Raw genomic sequence first — 13,659 nt, 5'->3', positions numbered from 1 at the left:
TGCTGCTGGTCTGAAGCATCCAATTGCAACTCAAGGGTGTTTAGATTCGGTGTCGCGCGAAAGGTCGTTAGACCAACCGACTAAAAATACCGTCAAAGCTTGGCCAATGATCCCTGCATGCTCATATCGCAATAAAAATCCGGTACCAGAGGTTTGGCCAACACACATCGCATCTGAAGACTGAGTGTCGCAATGCTTCCCATGGAGAAGTATTTACACCCGAGCACGGCGGTGACGTTGACTTACACTCTTGTCGTAGGCTTCGTGCCATGTAATTGCATATGGATTGCCAGATAAAGGTGAAGATTAGCAGTCACGCAGTCTGACCAACGCAGTGCATAAGGCCCCCTGGCCGGCACGCCGTGGCCTCGGGTAGGCGAGCCAGCTGGAGTCTACGAAGCCACTAGGCGAGCTATCGTACGGCTGTGCTGCGTGTGCAGTGCAGTTTAATCGCGTTAGAAAATTGCGAGACTTTCCCTCCATGGGGAAAGGCGCGTAGGGGCCAAAAGCGGCGCAGCGGCACGGGTTGGATTACATCCATTCGTTCAGTGGATACTTACGTTGACTGGACGGCCAACGACCGTGCTAGTTCTTGAGCATTGTTTAACATCTGGTTATGCCGCCAAGAGTATGTCAGACACGGGAAAATGTATCCGTCTTCCTTAGACCCAGATACGCGACGATATTTCGGTCCCTGCTGTGTCATGGAGTAAGCCTTGCCAGTAAATGATGGGCAGAACATTTGAGTTGTATTGAATTCTCTACTCGTTCCAGACCACAGCAGCGAGGCCGTCTTCCTCGCCAGCACGTCCCGGTGTCGCAACCACAACACTTGCAACCAAGCTTCCCAGCTTTCCTGTGCTAGGGTCTCGGTTGATGATGGCAACGTTTGAACTAGTCTGTCCGCCCACCGCTACAAGTGTACCCGCTTTGTTGATCTGGAACGTACGAGGGTAGTAGGAGTACGAGTTCGCTGCCTCCAGCCAGGTGATCTTTCCGGTCGCAGGATCGATCGTATATGTAGCGATGGAGTCTTTCTGACTGCCGAACGTCTGATCCGCACGGTTCGTCGCATATAGGAAGTTTCCAAATACGCGGATTTCAGCTGCTTTGGTCGTCGGTCCTCCCTTGGTGCCGGGGGCGTACGTCGAGAGCGTCTGCAACTTGGTGAGCGAGATGCAGCCTCCAGCAGCGCTAGGATATGTGATGGTCCAGGAAGAGACGGAATTTCCAAGTTCGTTGACGGTGTACATTATTTGGGGTTGGGCCGAGTCTTTGTTCGTCCAGAAGAACTGGCCATGTCGAGGTCCATCTCCAGGGTCTGTCTTGCCTGTTCCGCACGAGGTGAGTTTGCCGCTGCTAGCATCGATGCTGAAGATGCGAATGAGATCGGCACCTAGGTCTGGCACGAGCATAAACTTCCCAGTCGGGTCGAGCAAAGCTTCGTGGGGATGAGGGACATCTTGACGCGAATTGGGGCCTTTTTGTGCCATAGTAAATTTCTCCGTTGTCAATGCCTTGGTGCTGCTAGAAAGCGGCAGCTTGAAGGTTGTGAGTGTAGAAGGCGAACTACTTTATGTGAGCATGTACCAGTATGAAGAAGTGGAGCAACTTACTATTCTACAGTAGCGGCAAAGCCCTTTCCATCCGATCCTCCGTACAAAATTCCATGTACAGAATTTCCAGGTGTCTTGGCCGACGACTTGAGCGTCAGCTTCCCGTCACTGCCGACAGAGTACACCGCGTTGCTGCCACTTCCGTTCCACGATTCGTCGAAGCAGTAGAGGGTTTGGTCGCTGGGGTACAGTTCGAGCCATGCCGGCGTGGTACCGCATCCTGTTACTGGAGAGCCAACAGTAAGAGTTCCAGTGGTCCCAGTAGAAGTGAAACTCAGGGTATACAACTTTCCAGTGTAGTGAGCAGCAAGCAATGTTGCTGAGGAAGCTGTGGGCGCCGAGATCGAAGTTGGCACGAAGCTGAGGCCTGCCAACAGGGACAAAGATGCTCGATACATGATGGATTGCTGATAGTTAGAGATTCGCCTGTGGCTCCGGCCTCACCATGTGGGGGCTGTGCGATCTTTATGTGGCTGCTACCGCTACACGACGGAGTTGCGGGGTCAATTCCATGGTGATTGACATGATTTATCGTATTAACCGACACTTTGGATTACTATTATATGCTGGACTTTAATCTCGCACATAAGGATCGCGCGTAGGACGGTCGGCAGAGCTGAGATTCACATATATTGTGAATCTGCAAGGATGTCGTAACACGGACGCTCCAGCATTGATGGCAATTGAGCGAAAGTGGCTAAACATGAGCCCGTGACGACCGAAATATGGATCTCAAAACGTGGCAGCTGGGATTCCGGGTATGCAGGCTAATTGCAGGGCGACGCTCTGTGTAGGATCGACGAACACGAAGTCAGCGGACCGCGCATCCGCGAATGAGAGCGGAGTGTTAGAAATGACCCATATTCTTCAATTGACATGCACAGTTGGGGTCATTCAGCAGAGTAGGAGAGATGTCGAGGTTGAAGTCTGCAAGCCGAGTGCGGCTCTGAAGAGACGTGGGTCTAATCGACGCTAAGCCATTCGTAGCATGGCTATCCACTGCGGCGGGGACGTATCGTTCACGTCAACAAGAACCTCGGCCATACAATATCAGGTCACTATTCTGGACACTCATCGGCAATCGAGTTACTCTAGGACACACGATTTGATAAGAGAATTGCCAACGCTTCGTTAGCGGCCGAGCCCATAGCCGACCTTCTTCATCTTCAAGTGTTGACGTGCGAGGCAGGATAGTCTCCACGGGTTATTCAAACCTTTGATACTTGCAACCTTATGGCTCCAGCCAAGCCCAAGAACAAGATTCTCGTCGCCTGGTCCATCGACTTTGACGCGATCTCCGGCTGGCTGGGCACAGGACAACACCCCTCCACCACAACCTCCGACTACAGCAGCGGCTACTTCTCCGCCAACGTCGGCGTCCCCCGCCTCCTCACTCTCTTCAAGCACCTCAACATCTCCGAAAAAGTCACCTGGTGCCTCCCGGGCCACAGCATAGAAACCTTCCCCACCCAAACCCGCGCCATCATCTCCTCCGGCGCAGAAATCGCCCTCCACGGCTACGCCCACGAAGCAGCCTCCCGGCTCACGGCAGAGCAGGAAAGAGATGTCCTGAAGAAATGTATTGACTTGGTGACAGAGCTAACGGGCTCCCGGCCCAAAGGCTACCGCGCTCCCTTGTACCAATTGAAAGAACGCACCATCTCGTTACTGCAAGAACACGATTTCCTCTGGGACTCTTCCCTCGCGCACCATGATAGCGCGCCTTACTTCCTCCCTTTGAACCCCGCGCCTATAAAACCTATCGACTTCAAGCCGGAAGTCAGGGCGGAAGAATGGATGAAGCCGACGCCGTCCTTTCTGACGCAAGAGAAGAGTCAGCTGGTGGAGATTCCGTGTAATTGGTATGCGGAGGATATGACGCCTTTGCAGTTCTTTCCCAATGTACCTAATTCAGCTGGGTATGTGGACGTGAGGGTTGTGGAGCGGATGTGGATGGATCGGTTTGAGTGGTTGGTGAAGGAGATAGAGCAGGGGAGGGACGATATGGTGGTGTACAGTATGGTGATACATCCGGATACGAGTGGGATGGCACACGTGATAGGCATGGTGGAGAGGTTCTTGAAGTGGGTGTTGAGTTTTGGGGAGGACGTGGTGGAATTCAGGACGTATGAGAGTATTGCGGAGGAGTTTAGGAGGCGGGAAAGGGAAAGGGAGAAGGTGAGTAAGTGGGATTGACTTGATGACCATGTGTGAGGTTTTACGAGCACAGCAACACCATCCCATCGTAATGTTCCATGATGCATTTCGGACATGTTGTCCATACCAGCACGCAAGCTCATACCCCGTATCTCATTTTACTTCACTTTCACACCATGATCGTCGACCAATGTTAGCTCGCTCCACTCGTCCTTAAACGACTGTAACGAATAGCGGGATGACTGGATGATCCAATCATGTGCGCATCGAGGCGATCTGTATTCCACTGAGGTTACATATCATGCTCGCGATGCGACGCTCTCTGTGGGCGCTGACAATGCAGACTGACACCAGATGGGAATGAATGAGCAGGACCACGTCGGCTTATCTAACTAGTGACTGAGAACCTTCAGTGTGGATTTTAAAGGCGGTAACGCGGAATACATAAGCTCGCAGCATACAGAACACAAAACACCTCAATGCATTCATACCACATCACATCGTGATCTATACCAGCCAACCCAAACAGAACCTTTTAGTCATCCACATCCCCAACCGCCGAATCCTCATCATCCTCCCCAAACTCAACACCATACTCGCCGCAGATATCCCACCGGTCGCCCTTCGCCGCTTTGCTAACGTACTTCGTAAACCGCAGCACGCCTCTATCCCTCAGCACAATCGCAAGATTGTTCCACGCAGCAGGCTGACTAAAGAGGATACCATCGTCATCCTCATCCGCCGCGCTCTTATATACGGCTGGGTCGGCCTTGGCTTTGCGACGCTGGCCCGCGCCCGTGGAAGTAGACGGCTCGGGGGCGCCAGCGTCGGTGCCCTCGTCTTCTTCGCCCGCCATGTACATTTCGTAGCCGCCGACTTCTTCTTCTGGCTTTGCGGCGGCTTTTCCGTTGGTCTTGCTAGAGGACCCATTTTGCTGTGCCTCTTCCTCGGTATCTTCTTCGTCGTCGCCCCAGCCCTTGGACGGCGTGATGCCCAGGCAGACTTCGAGCTGGGGGTCTTCTTCTTCGTAGGCGGTTGCAAGCGTGTAATCGAGGCCTTGGCGGAAGCGGCGGGCGAGGATGTTGCTCTTGGTGAGGGTGATGCCTGTAACGAGGGAGAGCCACTTTGTGAAGGCGGGGTGGGGGAAGAGCACGTCGACGAGGTCGTCGTAGGGGGTTAAGGTGGCGTTATCGGGATAGCTGGTTTGGATCGGTTGGACTGCTTTGCGGTAGAGGAAGCGGTGCTTATGGGGTGGTCGTGCGACGCCGACTTCGGACTGCGCCGTGAAGAAGGGGTTTGCGGGGAGGCTGGGGTTTGCCTCGTGGTCTTTTGATTCTAGGTATTCGCGGAGGCGGGCGCAGAACTTGGGCGACAGGAACTCTGCTAGCCGTACAGAGGATTCGTCTGAGAACAGGCGTGTGATGTCTTCGACGGTATCCGGGACGAGGTAATTAGGGTTCATGTATTTGAGCAAGAAGTCCAGCTCGTCGCCAGTCATCTGGTCGTCTTGCGCTTTTGCTTGTGCTTCCCAGTGCGGGTTCTCGACCCAGTTTGACTGCGGTTCGTCAAAGACGTCGGCTTTTCCACCCTGCAGCTGGGCAAGAGAACTTTTCTCAGCAAGCTTCTCTTCCATGCCTTCTTCGTACCCCTCCTCGCCTTCCTGGGGAATGTGGAACCAACCGCTAATAGCCATGCGTATGCGACCACCATCCTCCTCTTCCGTACCACCTCCACCACGCTTGTATACCTCCTCGACGTCGTGAAAGCTCTCGCCTGGCTGCACGGTAAAGAAGGATAACTGGTTCCACGCTGGTGGTATGACCTCTGTGAATTCGGGCTGTGGCACCTTGACATCGTCTCCCTCGGCAGTCTCCAGGTTTTTGGTTGGGTACAGGCGCAGTGCACCACCCCACTCTGGTTTCCAGGGTATGTCCGGGTCCAGCAGGTACAGGATCCAGCTCACACGGCGGCTACCAATGACGTCGTCGTGGCAGAGGAGATGGCACCCGGGGGTGTACACATTCTACTTTTGTAAACATATAGTCACTCAAGATATAGGCTTGCGCAACGTACCACTGCCATATCTGTCTTCACCCCGCTCAGTGGCCCAGAGCCAGTTATCGAAGAGAGGTATTTGCGGAACGCGGAAGAGTAGAGCGAGTCGCGGAGAGTCAGGAGCGAGGGCAGGCGCTTGAGGGCAGCATCGTCGAGGCCGTCGAGGTTGGCAAGATCACCGGACTGGTGGATCTTGTAGATGTCCGTCTCTTTCGGCGTGAAGGAGATGTGCTCGCGAATTTCGTTGCGCACATTGCGGAGAAGCTGGTCGTCGATGAGGTTCTGGATCACGGCGTGCTTGTATCTGCGTAAAGTTTTGGCGGAGCTCAATTGCGCGGAGAAGAAACGTACGGTTGCGATCCGGCATAGTAGTTGGTGTAGTCGGCGAGGACGTTGCTGTCGAACAGGCCTTTACGGAAATTGCCATGCGCCTCGTCGTCAGAGATGGCGCGCTTCTTGGACTTGCCATTGGGCGGTGCTTCGTTCTTGCGCTTCATTGTGCTCTGCAGTCGGTGGAGAGAGAAAAGGCGGCAGCTTTAAGAATTTTGAGGCGACCGAGGGAGCTTGACCTCAGACCACAAATGCAGGTGGGCCGACACGAGCAGAGGGGCGCACACGCACACGCCCTGCTTCCCCGCAGCCCTGAACCGTGGCCTTGGATAAGATGCTGCTCCTTACGAAAGGTTATCGGACCAGACACTCTATCTTGATCAGTGTGTGGACCGTTTGAAGGAGTGATTAGCATCACGAGCAAGCCCGCTGAGTTGTCCGCGCTGAGAACGCACTCCGGTTGGCTGACGTCTCGGCTGAACACCTCCATTACGTGCGTAGGTCTGGATGCTCACAGCTCAACCACATGAACAGATGACGAAGCTAATCGCCTCAATTTCACTTCCTGCTATGTACAATGTCCATCAGTGGGGATCAAACTTTGGATACGAGCTTTCCCGACACCAACTCGTGCCGACCAGATGCCGATCAGATGCCGCCTCACATTTATTCGGCCCGTCGTCCATCCTCCAGCATCAACATGCCGGCTATGGCTCTCTCATACGTCCACATGGTCACCGAAGCTGCCGGCGCCGCCTTTAGCAAGCTCACTGTCAGCCCCCGATACAATCCTCGCATTCCTTCGCGCTTCGATATGGTCACCAGTGTGCTGATAACGCCCGAGTACATGGGTATGTTGCGGTGGACGAATTTAGATCGCATCGGGCCCTGGACTTGTAGTCGCTTTCGTGTAGTGTCGAGTGGGTAGACGGCGGTTTTGGCAAACACGCTGGCGATGATCCCGGAAAGACCATCCGAGCCTCCGAACGGAAGGGCAAGGGGCGAGTTCGCCATGACAGGCTTCAAGCCTTCGTAGCTGGCGAAGAAGAGACCCATGTAGGGCACGATCTGGCTGACGCCAGCGCCCAGTCCGCGGAAGAAGCCCTTGGGACCTTCGTGTTGTGCAATGTGCCTTATCGACGCAGCGAGAGACGTGTAGACGCGCTCTGTTCCCTGCGCTGCAAATCGCGTCCGTAGCAGGTCGAGGGGGTATGTCGCCGTGGTCGCGCATGCGCCCGCCGTTGCTCCGCTGATGAAGGAGACTGCTGAGCCATGGAGCTCATAAGGGGCTGGAATGGACTCAAGGAGAGTCGAACTGTACTTGTAGGCAGAGAACTGTATGCCGCCATAGCAGAGGTACATGAGCTCTGCCGGAACGTTGCCCTTCCATAGCCCCGTGAGTCCTTCCTCGCGGAGGATGTATTTAAGCGTTCCGAGGGTTCCTTTATATGTAGGTCCTTGAACACCGCGGGTGCTCAGAGGGTCGGACAGCGAGTGGACCTGGAGCTGGAGGCGGATCTTGATGACGTCGAGAGGTGCGATCACGAAGCTGTGAAGCGCATCAGTTTACAGAGCTCGTGGAGAGACAGAATAACAAGGCATACCGTGAGACGAGGCCCGCAATAGCGCCCGCGGCCACGACTTGCAGCTGTGAGCCCTACACCAGTATCAGTCTTGTTGCAGCTTCGAAGCAGTCGAGCAGCTTTTCATACCTCATGCTTGAGCTGAGCGACCTCCCCAGACATGCGCCCAGGCCTCCGTCAGGAGGTTATCACACCACAACGAGCCAGCGCTAAACACACGCAGTCTCGTACCGCAAATAATCGGGACTTGGGCGATTGTGGACAGGCGGAAAAAGAGCGGAAGTGGATGCTGTTTGTTACCTCGGGTCAAAGGCCGCCCGCCATCATGAAAAGGCGCGCTCGGCCGCCCTGGCTCTGGATTGACCAACAGCAGCCCTCGTCATTCCGTCATGTCCGTAAACATCACTACGACCCGGCTGACGGTCAGATGTGCATCTCAACACGTTCGTGCTGGCACGCCCACTTGCAAGCGAAGATCTTTTTGGAATACCGTCTTCAGCAAGCCGGCAGCGGTCAAGAGGCGCGCGAGACGTGAGGAAGAGAGCCCCGCGCTGCCTACGCCTACGCGAGAGTACCACCCCACACCTATACCCCACGAGACGATTGTCCACAGTCCTGCCAATGCCGGCCAGCTCGATGCATATTCCGCAAAGACCATCGCCGTAAGCATAGACGATACTCCTCGGACCTTCGATACTGTATTTCTGCGCGACAGTTGCACGTGCCCAAGATGCGTCGATCCAGATAGTAGGCAGAAGCTCTTCCAAACCTCAGACATTCCGCAAGAGATCGAGGGAAAAGCCCGGACTGTGCAAGACGAGAACAAGAGCTGGGTGATTGAGGTAGAATGGCAAAATGATGTGCCTGGCTATGGCGCAGAACACCGCACAAGGCATTCGCTGAACTGGCTGCGGCGAGCGCTAAACACGGAGGTGGAGCTTAGAGGAGGCGTGCGCTACGATGACAGAGTCCTCTGGGACAGAGACACCATCACCAAGAACAACAAATGGATCGACTACAAAGACTGGACAGGCGACGACTCCGTTCTCTTCGACGCCCTCACCCACCTCAACAAATACGGCCTGCTCTTTCTCAAAAACGTCCCTGAGTCGGAAGAATCAGTCGTAAACATCGCCGGACGAATAGGAACCCTGAAAGACACCTTCTACGGCCGCACCTGGGATGTCCGCTCCAAGCCCAAAGCCGAAAACATCGCCTACACCCCCCAGTTCCTAGGCCTCCACATGGACCTCCTCTACACCTCGAACCCCCCCTACCTCCAGCTGCTCCACTCCCTGCGCGCCCGCACCCCAGGCGGCGAGTCCTTCTTCAGTGACTCCTTCCATGCAGCTCAGAAGTTGGAGGAGGCGAGCAAAACACACTTCAGGACGCTGTGCACGTTCCCAGTTACGTATCACTATCACCACCCTACATATCATTACCACTACACCCGCCCAACCATAGAACTCCATCCCTACCCCAAGTACAGCGAACCCACGAACCTCGCGCTCCACCGCGTAAACTGGTCGCCGCCTTTCCAAGGGCCTTTCGAAGCGCGCATCGGGGGCGAAAGCCAGACTGCGCTGAGGAACTATCTTGCCGCCAGTCATGCGTATGAGAAGATATTGAGTGCGGAGGAGAGCTTGTTTGAATACAGGTTGAACGAGGGGGAGTGTGTGATATTCGATAATAGGAGGGTGTTGCATGCGAGGAGGGCATTTGATGCGACGAAGGGGGAGAGGTGGCTCAAGGGGGCGTATGTGGATGATGATGTTTTCTTTTCGAAGTTGAGGGTGCTGGAGGAGAGGTTTAGGGGAGGTGGGTTGCGGATGGGGTTGTGAGGCCTGTTGTGGGGTCGTTGTTTGAGAGGGCTTAGGAAATGGTGTTTGTGGGTTGGGAAGTTAAGGGTGGGTGCATAGCGGGTGGTAGACTTGGCGTCGTATTGGATTTAAAGTATCGCATCGAATAGATGAAGTTCATGATTTCACCAAGTGTTCCCTCGCTGAAGTTTGCGGCTAAGAGTCGCTGACGACCACCTGCTTCTAGTTTCGCTTTCCTACTTGCCCAAAGCTTCTTCGACGAGTCTTATGTCGCAATTTTGACACGCATGGTAGAGTCAAATAGCCTGGGGTATGCTTCCTAGCGAAGTTACAGCCGACATTATTTTCAGTGCGAGAGAGTCCGAACCTATGCTTCGGCCTCATGGAAGATATGGGCAGGGGTATGAGAGTGTGAGGGCGGACGATCATTTAGTGTTAAATTCGATTGTCTTAATCTCAGAAGGCTACAACCGAGGGATCACAAGTCTAGTACGTGATTCCAAAAGCTATGAAAACCATTCGGGCTCTGGCTCGGGGGGAAGATCTCTGTCGTCAACTATCTCCGCACAAACTTCCACAGACCAGAACTCATTGCGGCAGATATTGCTATCATACTGCAATCGCGTTTTGAGCGAAATAATAAGTGTGCGATCGTTATCTGGTCCTTTATACCGTAGCTCAGACGTCTTTGGGATCCGGAGGCTTTTGAGATAATCCGTCGCTACTCGACTATCAGTGTTCCAGCGTTCAAGTTGTTCCTGAAAACGTTTGACAGGTGATCCATATAAGGTATCATAGGTATAATCGATGATCGTGCAATCCAAGCGCTCGCTAGACCAGCCGGTCGCATACAACCCAAACTGCAAGTGCCTTTCGGAGCCTTCGCCGGATGAACCTTTTGGCAAGGTGTAGGATAGGTCCGCGCTTGCAAAATCTTCGTGATCATCGCTTGTGGTGAAGAATAGGTCGCCTTCATGATCGTATCTCGTTTCAGGCCACACCCTGCCGGTAATTCCAAGGGCAAGTTGAAGCGCGAGGACGTGGCGACGTGATTCCCTCAGGACGTCGAGCATATTGACCGTTGGAACTCGGTCTCTCGTTAGTGCAGTCTCTGTGTATGAGTCTGCAGGGATCAAGGTTTTAATATCCGCTCGAAGATATGTCGCGTCCTGACGGCGATAAGGAGCGAACATATAACGGAGCGCCTCAGGCTCCACTTCCAATAAACTAGAAGGATCCTCTCGAAGGAACTGGCTAGGGCCGACTTTGCGGAGACGTACGATCAAAACTTTTCCGGTCTCTTTCCGCTGACAGCCGGTGAGTTGCGCGTAGCCTGCACTCATGCCAGGAATTGTCAAAAATTGAACTTGCGACCTGATCCCCTGACTTGTCAGAGTGAAGTCGGAGAATGAGGTATCGGCTTCCCAAGACAATTGTCCACATCGAAGAAACGCGGCAGATGATGTTGCTAAGACACCGCAGAGAAATCTACCGTTGATCTTGCGGGTCGGCGGGAGCTGCCAGGCAAAGATGCTCCGATCGAATGTGGTCCTGATAATCTCCTCTTGAAGTCTGCGGAAAGCCTTTTCTTCTTCTCCGTACAACAGAGGTAAATTTACATCGAATATTCCTAACAGACAGTACGCTGAATCCTCAATACGCGTGGTTTGACGATGCGCCGCCCAGGACATTTTCTCGGCGATTGCGATAGTTCTCAAGACGTATTTTCCAAGTATTAGGCCCAACCTGATGCCGGTGATCCCTTCAAGCACAGACGCAAACTCAAGTTTATTGCCTCGAGCGGTCCAATGTTGATCGAAGAAAATCAATTTCCTCGGTGCAATCAATTCTTGCAGCGTCCACCCACGTGTACTAGAATTGATTCAACATTCAGATGCTCCCTGGAAAGTCGCACTGTAGTTACTCACAACCAGCGACATTTTGGTAGGGTCTCCTCGAGATCTGCTGAGCTGGGAAGATCGCTGAGGTATGCATAACATATTTTGGACCTTCGATACCATCGGAACATAGAATTGATGGCTTCGGTCAATTCTGCACTGCTAGACTTGTCGATACCTTATGGAGCGCAAAGTCAGCCAAATGCACAGCCTCAACACATATTTTCAAACAATGACGACCGCGGCTGGAAAGAGCAACAAGCCTCATCAGGCTCCTGTATAACGAAATGCACACTCACAGCAAGTGTCCACCCAAGCCCAGTCGAGGTCTTCGCTAGCAGCAATCCGACATGTCATCTCAATCTTGGTAAAACCCTTCATTGTCTTGTGCCTGTTCTCGATCACGTCTTTGTAGGTGACCTCTTCGTCCTCCCATGTATGGGACAATATCGCATATTCGGGAATCTGACTGCCGATAAATTCTTTGAAAGACCCGTCTCTAACATTGATGAGACGCATAGCTACTGTCTATTGTTGCGATGAGCACGGCAAGGCTGAAAGATGAACGGGCGTACCTAGGGTATTTTGGCAGGTGTTAGGATAGGTTGAGTGCGGCGCGCGAGCGTTAGATCTGATTCTCGGAGCTTGAGCTATTACTTGTGGCTTGAATCATTATAATAGGCTGGGGAACGAGAAGGTGAGAAACCGAAGCATGCAGTGTAGCCTGCGATGGCTTGCGATCTAACTTGAAAGAGTTAGCGAATATCTCCGCGTTATACGTACCATGCTTGCCCGCGGCACCCCTTTCCACATCTACAACACGCAACAACCAGCGAGAAACCTCAATCTTCGAAAGACACAGCCCGGAGCAGCATTACCAATACGAACACCTTCAGGGATTCGCGCTGTTCTATGCACCGAACAAAATTCGACAAACCCCAACTTACTGCATATCCGATCCACTGCAGTCATGAAGCCACGAACAGCTAAGAAAATCCGCCCTTCCCCATACGCCAAACGTGGTTGATGTAAATCGAGGAAGAACAACGGTACTGAAAGCGTTACCCAGGTTCAAGCTGCAGCTACATGGGAGAGACGCGCACCCAAGTTAGTCAAAGGTCTACTTAGTCCCGAGATCCGGGTAGCTCAATTAGAAACGTGAGAAGCACCACTGAGCACCCTACAGAACGTGAGCAGTTCATATGAACTACTCTTGGTACGTTCATCTACGTGGTCACCTTATGTGCATCCAAAGAGCACGCTCCAGCAATAACGGACAAGTCAATGGCATGTCAATTGATTTTAGATCACGCGTGACTAAGGTTACCTGCGATGCTATCTACCCCCAATATTTGGAACTGACGTCGCTGTAGTTGTCGACGAAACTCTACTGAGTCCTCACTACTGCGCCTTCCGATGCAAATACTCGACCAGATCTTTTCCTACGTTGTGGAGCCACAATATGTCCACAACATATCTCGGTCGAAACAGCAACAATGGTGGAGTCCACAGCTCAATAGAATGCTGTCTAAATTAGCCTGGAAGGCCTCCGGCGATCCATCCACCTTCCTGTTCGCTTTCAACCTTCCGCTCGTGTGTCAACAAATATGCCACGCGGTAGTTCTCCTTCTATATCAACGCTTTGTTTTCGATTTCTTGCGATGTCCGGGCGACGAATACATGGATGGTATGGAGCGTTCCCGCCCAATGTGAAGTGTTTCGGGTAATAGAGCCCCATTCGCAGTGGATTGAAGACGTTGTGGCTGGAATTAAGAAACCGTTCTCTAAGACATTCGTCCGCTTGGAGCTACTCATCATTCATCTCAAGCTAAGAGAAATATTTAAGCAAAATCTAGCCAAGAAGGAGAGGGAAGACCTTGTCATTGACTTCAAACAAGCGCATATCATCTTCAAGACATTAGTATGAACCCGAATTTGAACCTGTTATAAGGTTCCCCAGATCTGGAGGGAAATTTGGTGGTCTTTCTTGGGCATAGGGTGCAGAAGTATTAGCATTTGCCCTCACTACAGACGTGTGATCATCTGGTCACTATTTATCTAATTCTCACCCTCACTTTCACCGAGGTGACTAATCGATTCTGCTCACGCCTTTGCCTCCCCAGCTATTTAAACCTTTACCGACACTTGAAAAACCTCTCACTTGCCAACCCAACAACCACTCCACCCTGACCGAACAGCC

The 13,659-nt window shown here is 52.9% G+C and overlaps 6 protein-coding genes across 6 annotated transcripts; 2 read left to right on the top strand and 4 right to left on the bottom strand.

Moving 5' to 3' along the window:
- Positions 1 to 761: 761 nt before the first annotated feature.
- On the bottom strand, positions 762 to 2,014 carry N0V89_011940 (uncharacterized protein; the record flags this gene model as incomplete). Its single annotated transcript, XM_056220666.1, has 2 exons — positions 762 to 1,569; positions 1,617 to 2,014. The coding sequence occupies 2 exons, from the start codon at positions 2,012 to 2,014 to the stop codon at positions 762 to 764; spliced, it is 1,206 nt and encodes a 401-aa protein (XP_056065969.1).
- Positions 2,015 to 2,849: 835 nt separating this feature from the next.
- N0V89_011939 (uncharacterized protein) lies at positions 2,850 to 3,812 on the top strand (the record flags this gene model as incomplete). The annotated part of the gene is made up of 1 exon (XM_056220665.1): positions 2,850 to 3,812. One exon carries the CDS (start codon positions 2,850 to 2,852, stop codon positions 3,810 to 3,812), a length of 963 nt encoding a protein of 320 aa, XP_056065968.1.
- A 496-nt stretch (positions 3,813 to 4,308) lies between these two features.
- NUA3 (putative component of NuA3 histone acetyltransferase complex) lies at positions 4,309 to 6,325 on the bottom strand (the record flags this gene model as incomplete). Its single annotated transcript, XM_056220664.1, has 3 exons — positions 4,309 to 5,796; positions 5,847 to 6,132; positions 6,180 to 6,325. The coding sequence occupies 3 exons, from the start codon at positions 6,323 to 6,325 to the stop codon at positions 4,309 to 4,311; spliced, it is 1,920 nt and encodes a 639-aa protein (XP_056065967.1).
- Positions 6,326 to 6,824: 499 nt separating this feature from the next.
- Positions 6,825 to 7,903, bottom strand: TPC1 (mitochondrial thiamine pyrophosphate transporter; the record flags this gene model as incomplete). The annotated part of the gene is made up of 3 exons (XM_056220663.1): positions 6,825 to 7,707; positions 7,763 to 7,815; positions 7,871 to 7,903. The coding sequence occupies 3 exons, from the start codon at positions 7,901 to 7,903 to the stop codon at positions 6,825 to 6,827; spliced, it is 969 nt and encodes a 322-aa protein (XP_056065966.1).
- A 227-nt stretch (positions 7,904 to 8,130) lies between these two features.
- N0V89_011936 (uncharacterized protein) lies at positions 8,131 to 9,582 on the top strand (the record flags this gene model as incomplete). The annotated part of the gene is made up of 1 exon (XM_056220662.1): positions 8,131 to 9,582. The coding sequence occupies one exon, from the start codon at positions 8,131 to 8,133 to the stop codon at positions 9,580 to 9,582; it is 1,452 nt and encodes a 483-aa protein (XP_056065965.1).
- A 2,102-nt stretch (positions 9,583 to 11,684) lies between these two features.
- Positions 11,685 to 11,978, bottom strand: N0V89_011935 (uncharacterized protein; the record flags this gene model as incomplete). The annotated part of the gene is made up of 2 exons (XM_056220661.1): positions 11,685 to 11,704; positions 11,759 to 11,978. 2 exons carry the CDS (start codon positions 11,976 to 11,978, stop codon positions 11,685 to 11,687), a joined length of 240 nt encoding a protein of 79 aa, XP_056065964.1.
- Between the last annotated feature and the right edge of the window lie 1,681 nt (positions 11,979 to 13,659).

The sequence above is a fragment of the Didymosphaeria variabile genome, assembly GCF_027946475.1.
Source record: "Didymosphaeria variabile strain IMI 356815 chromosome Unknown scaffold_9, whole genome shotgun sequence".
In the NCBI taxonomy this organism is placed as follows: Eukaryota; Fungi; Ascomycota; class Dothideomycetes; order Pleosporales; family Didymosphaeriaceae; genus Didymosphaeria; species Didymosphaeria variabile.
This window is presented reverse-complemented; position numbering and strand designations above follow the sequence as displayed.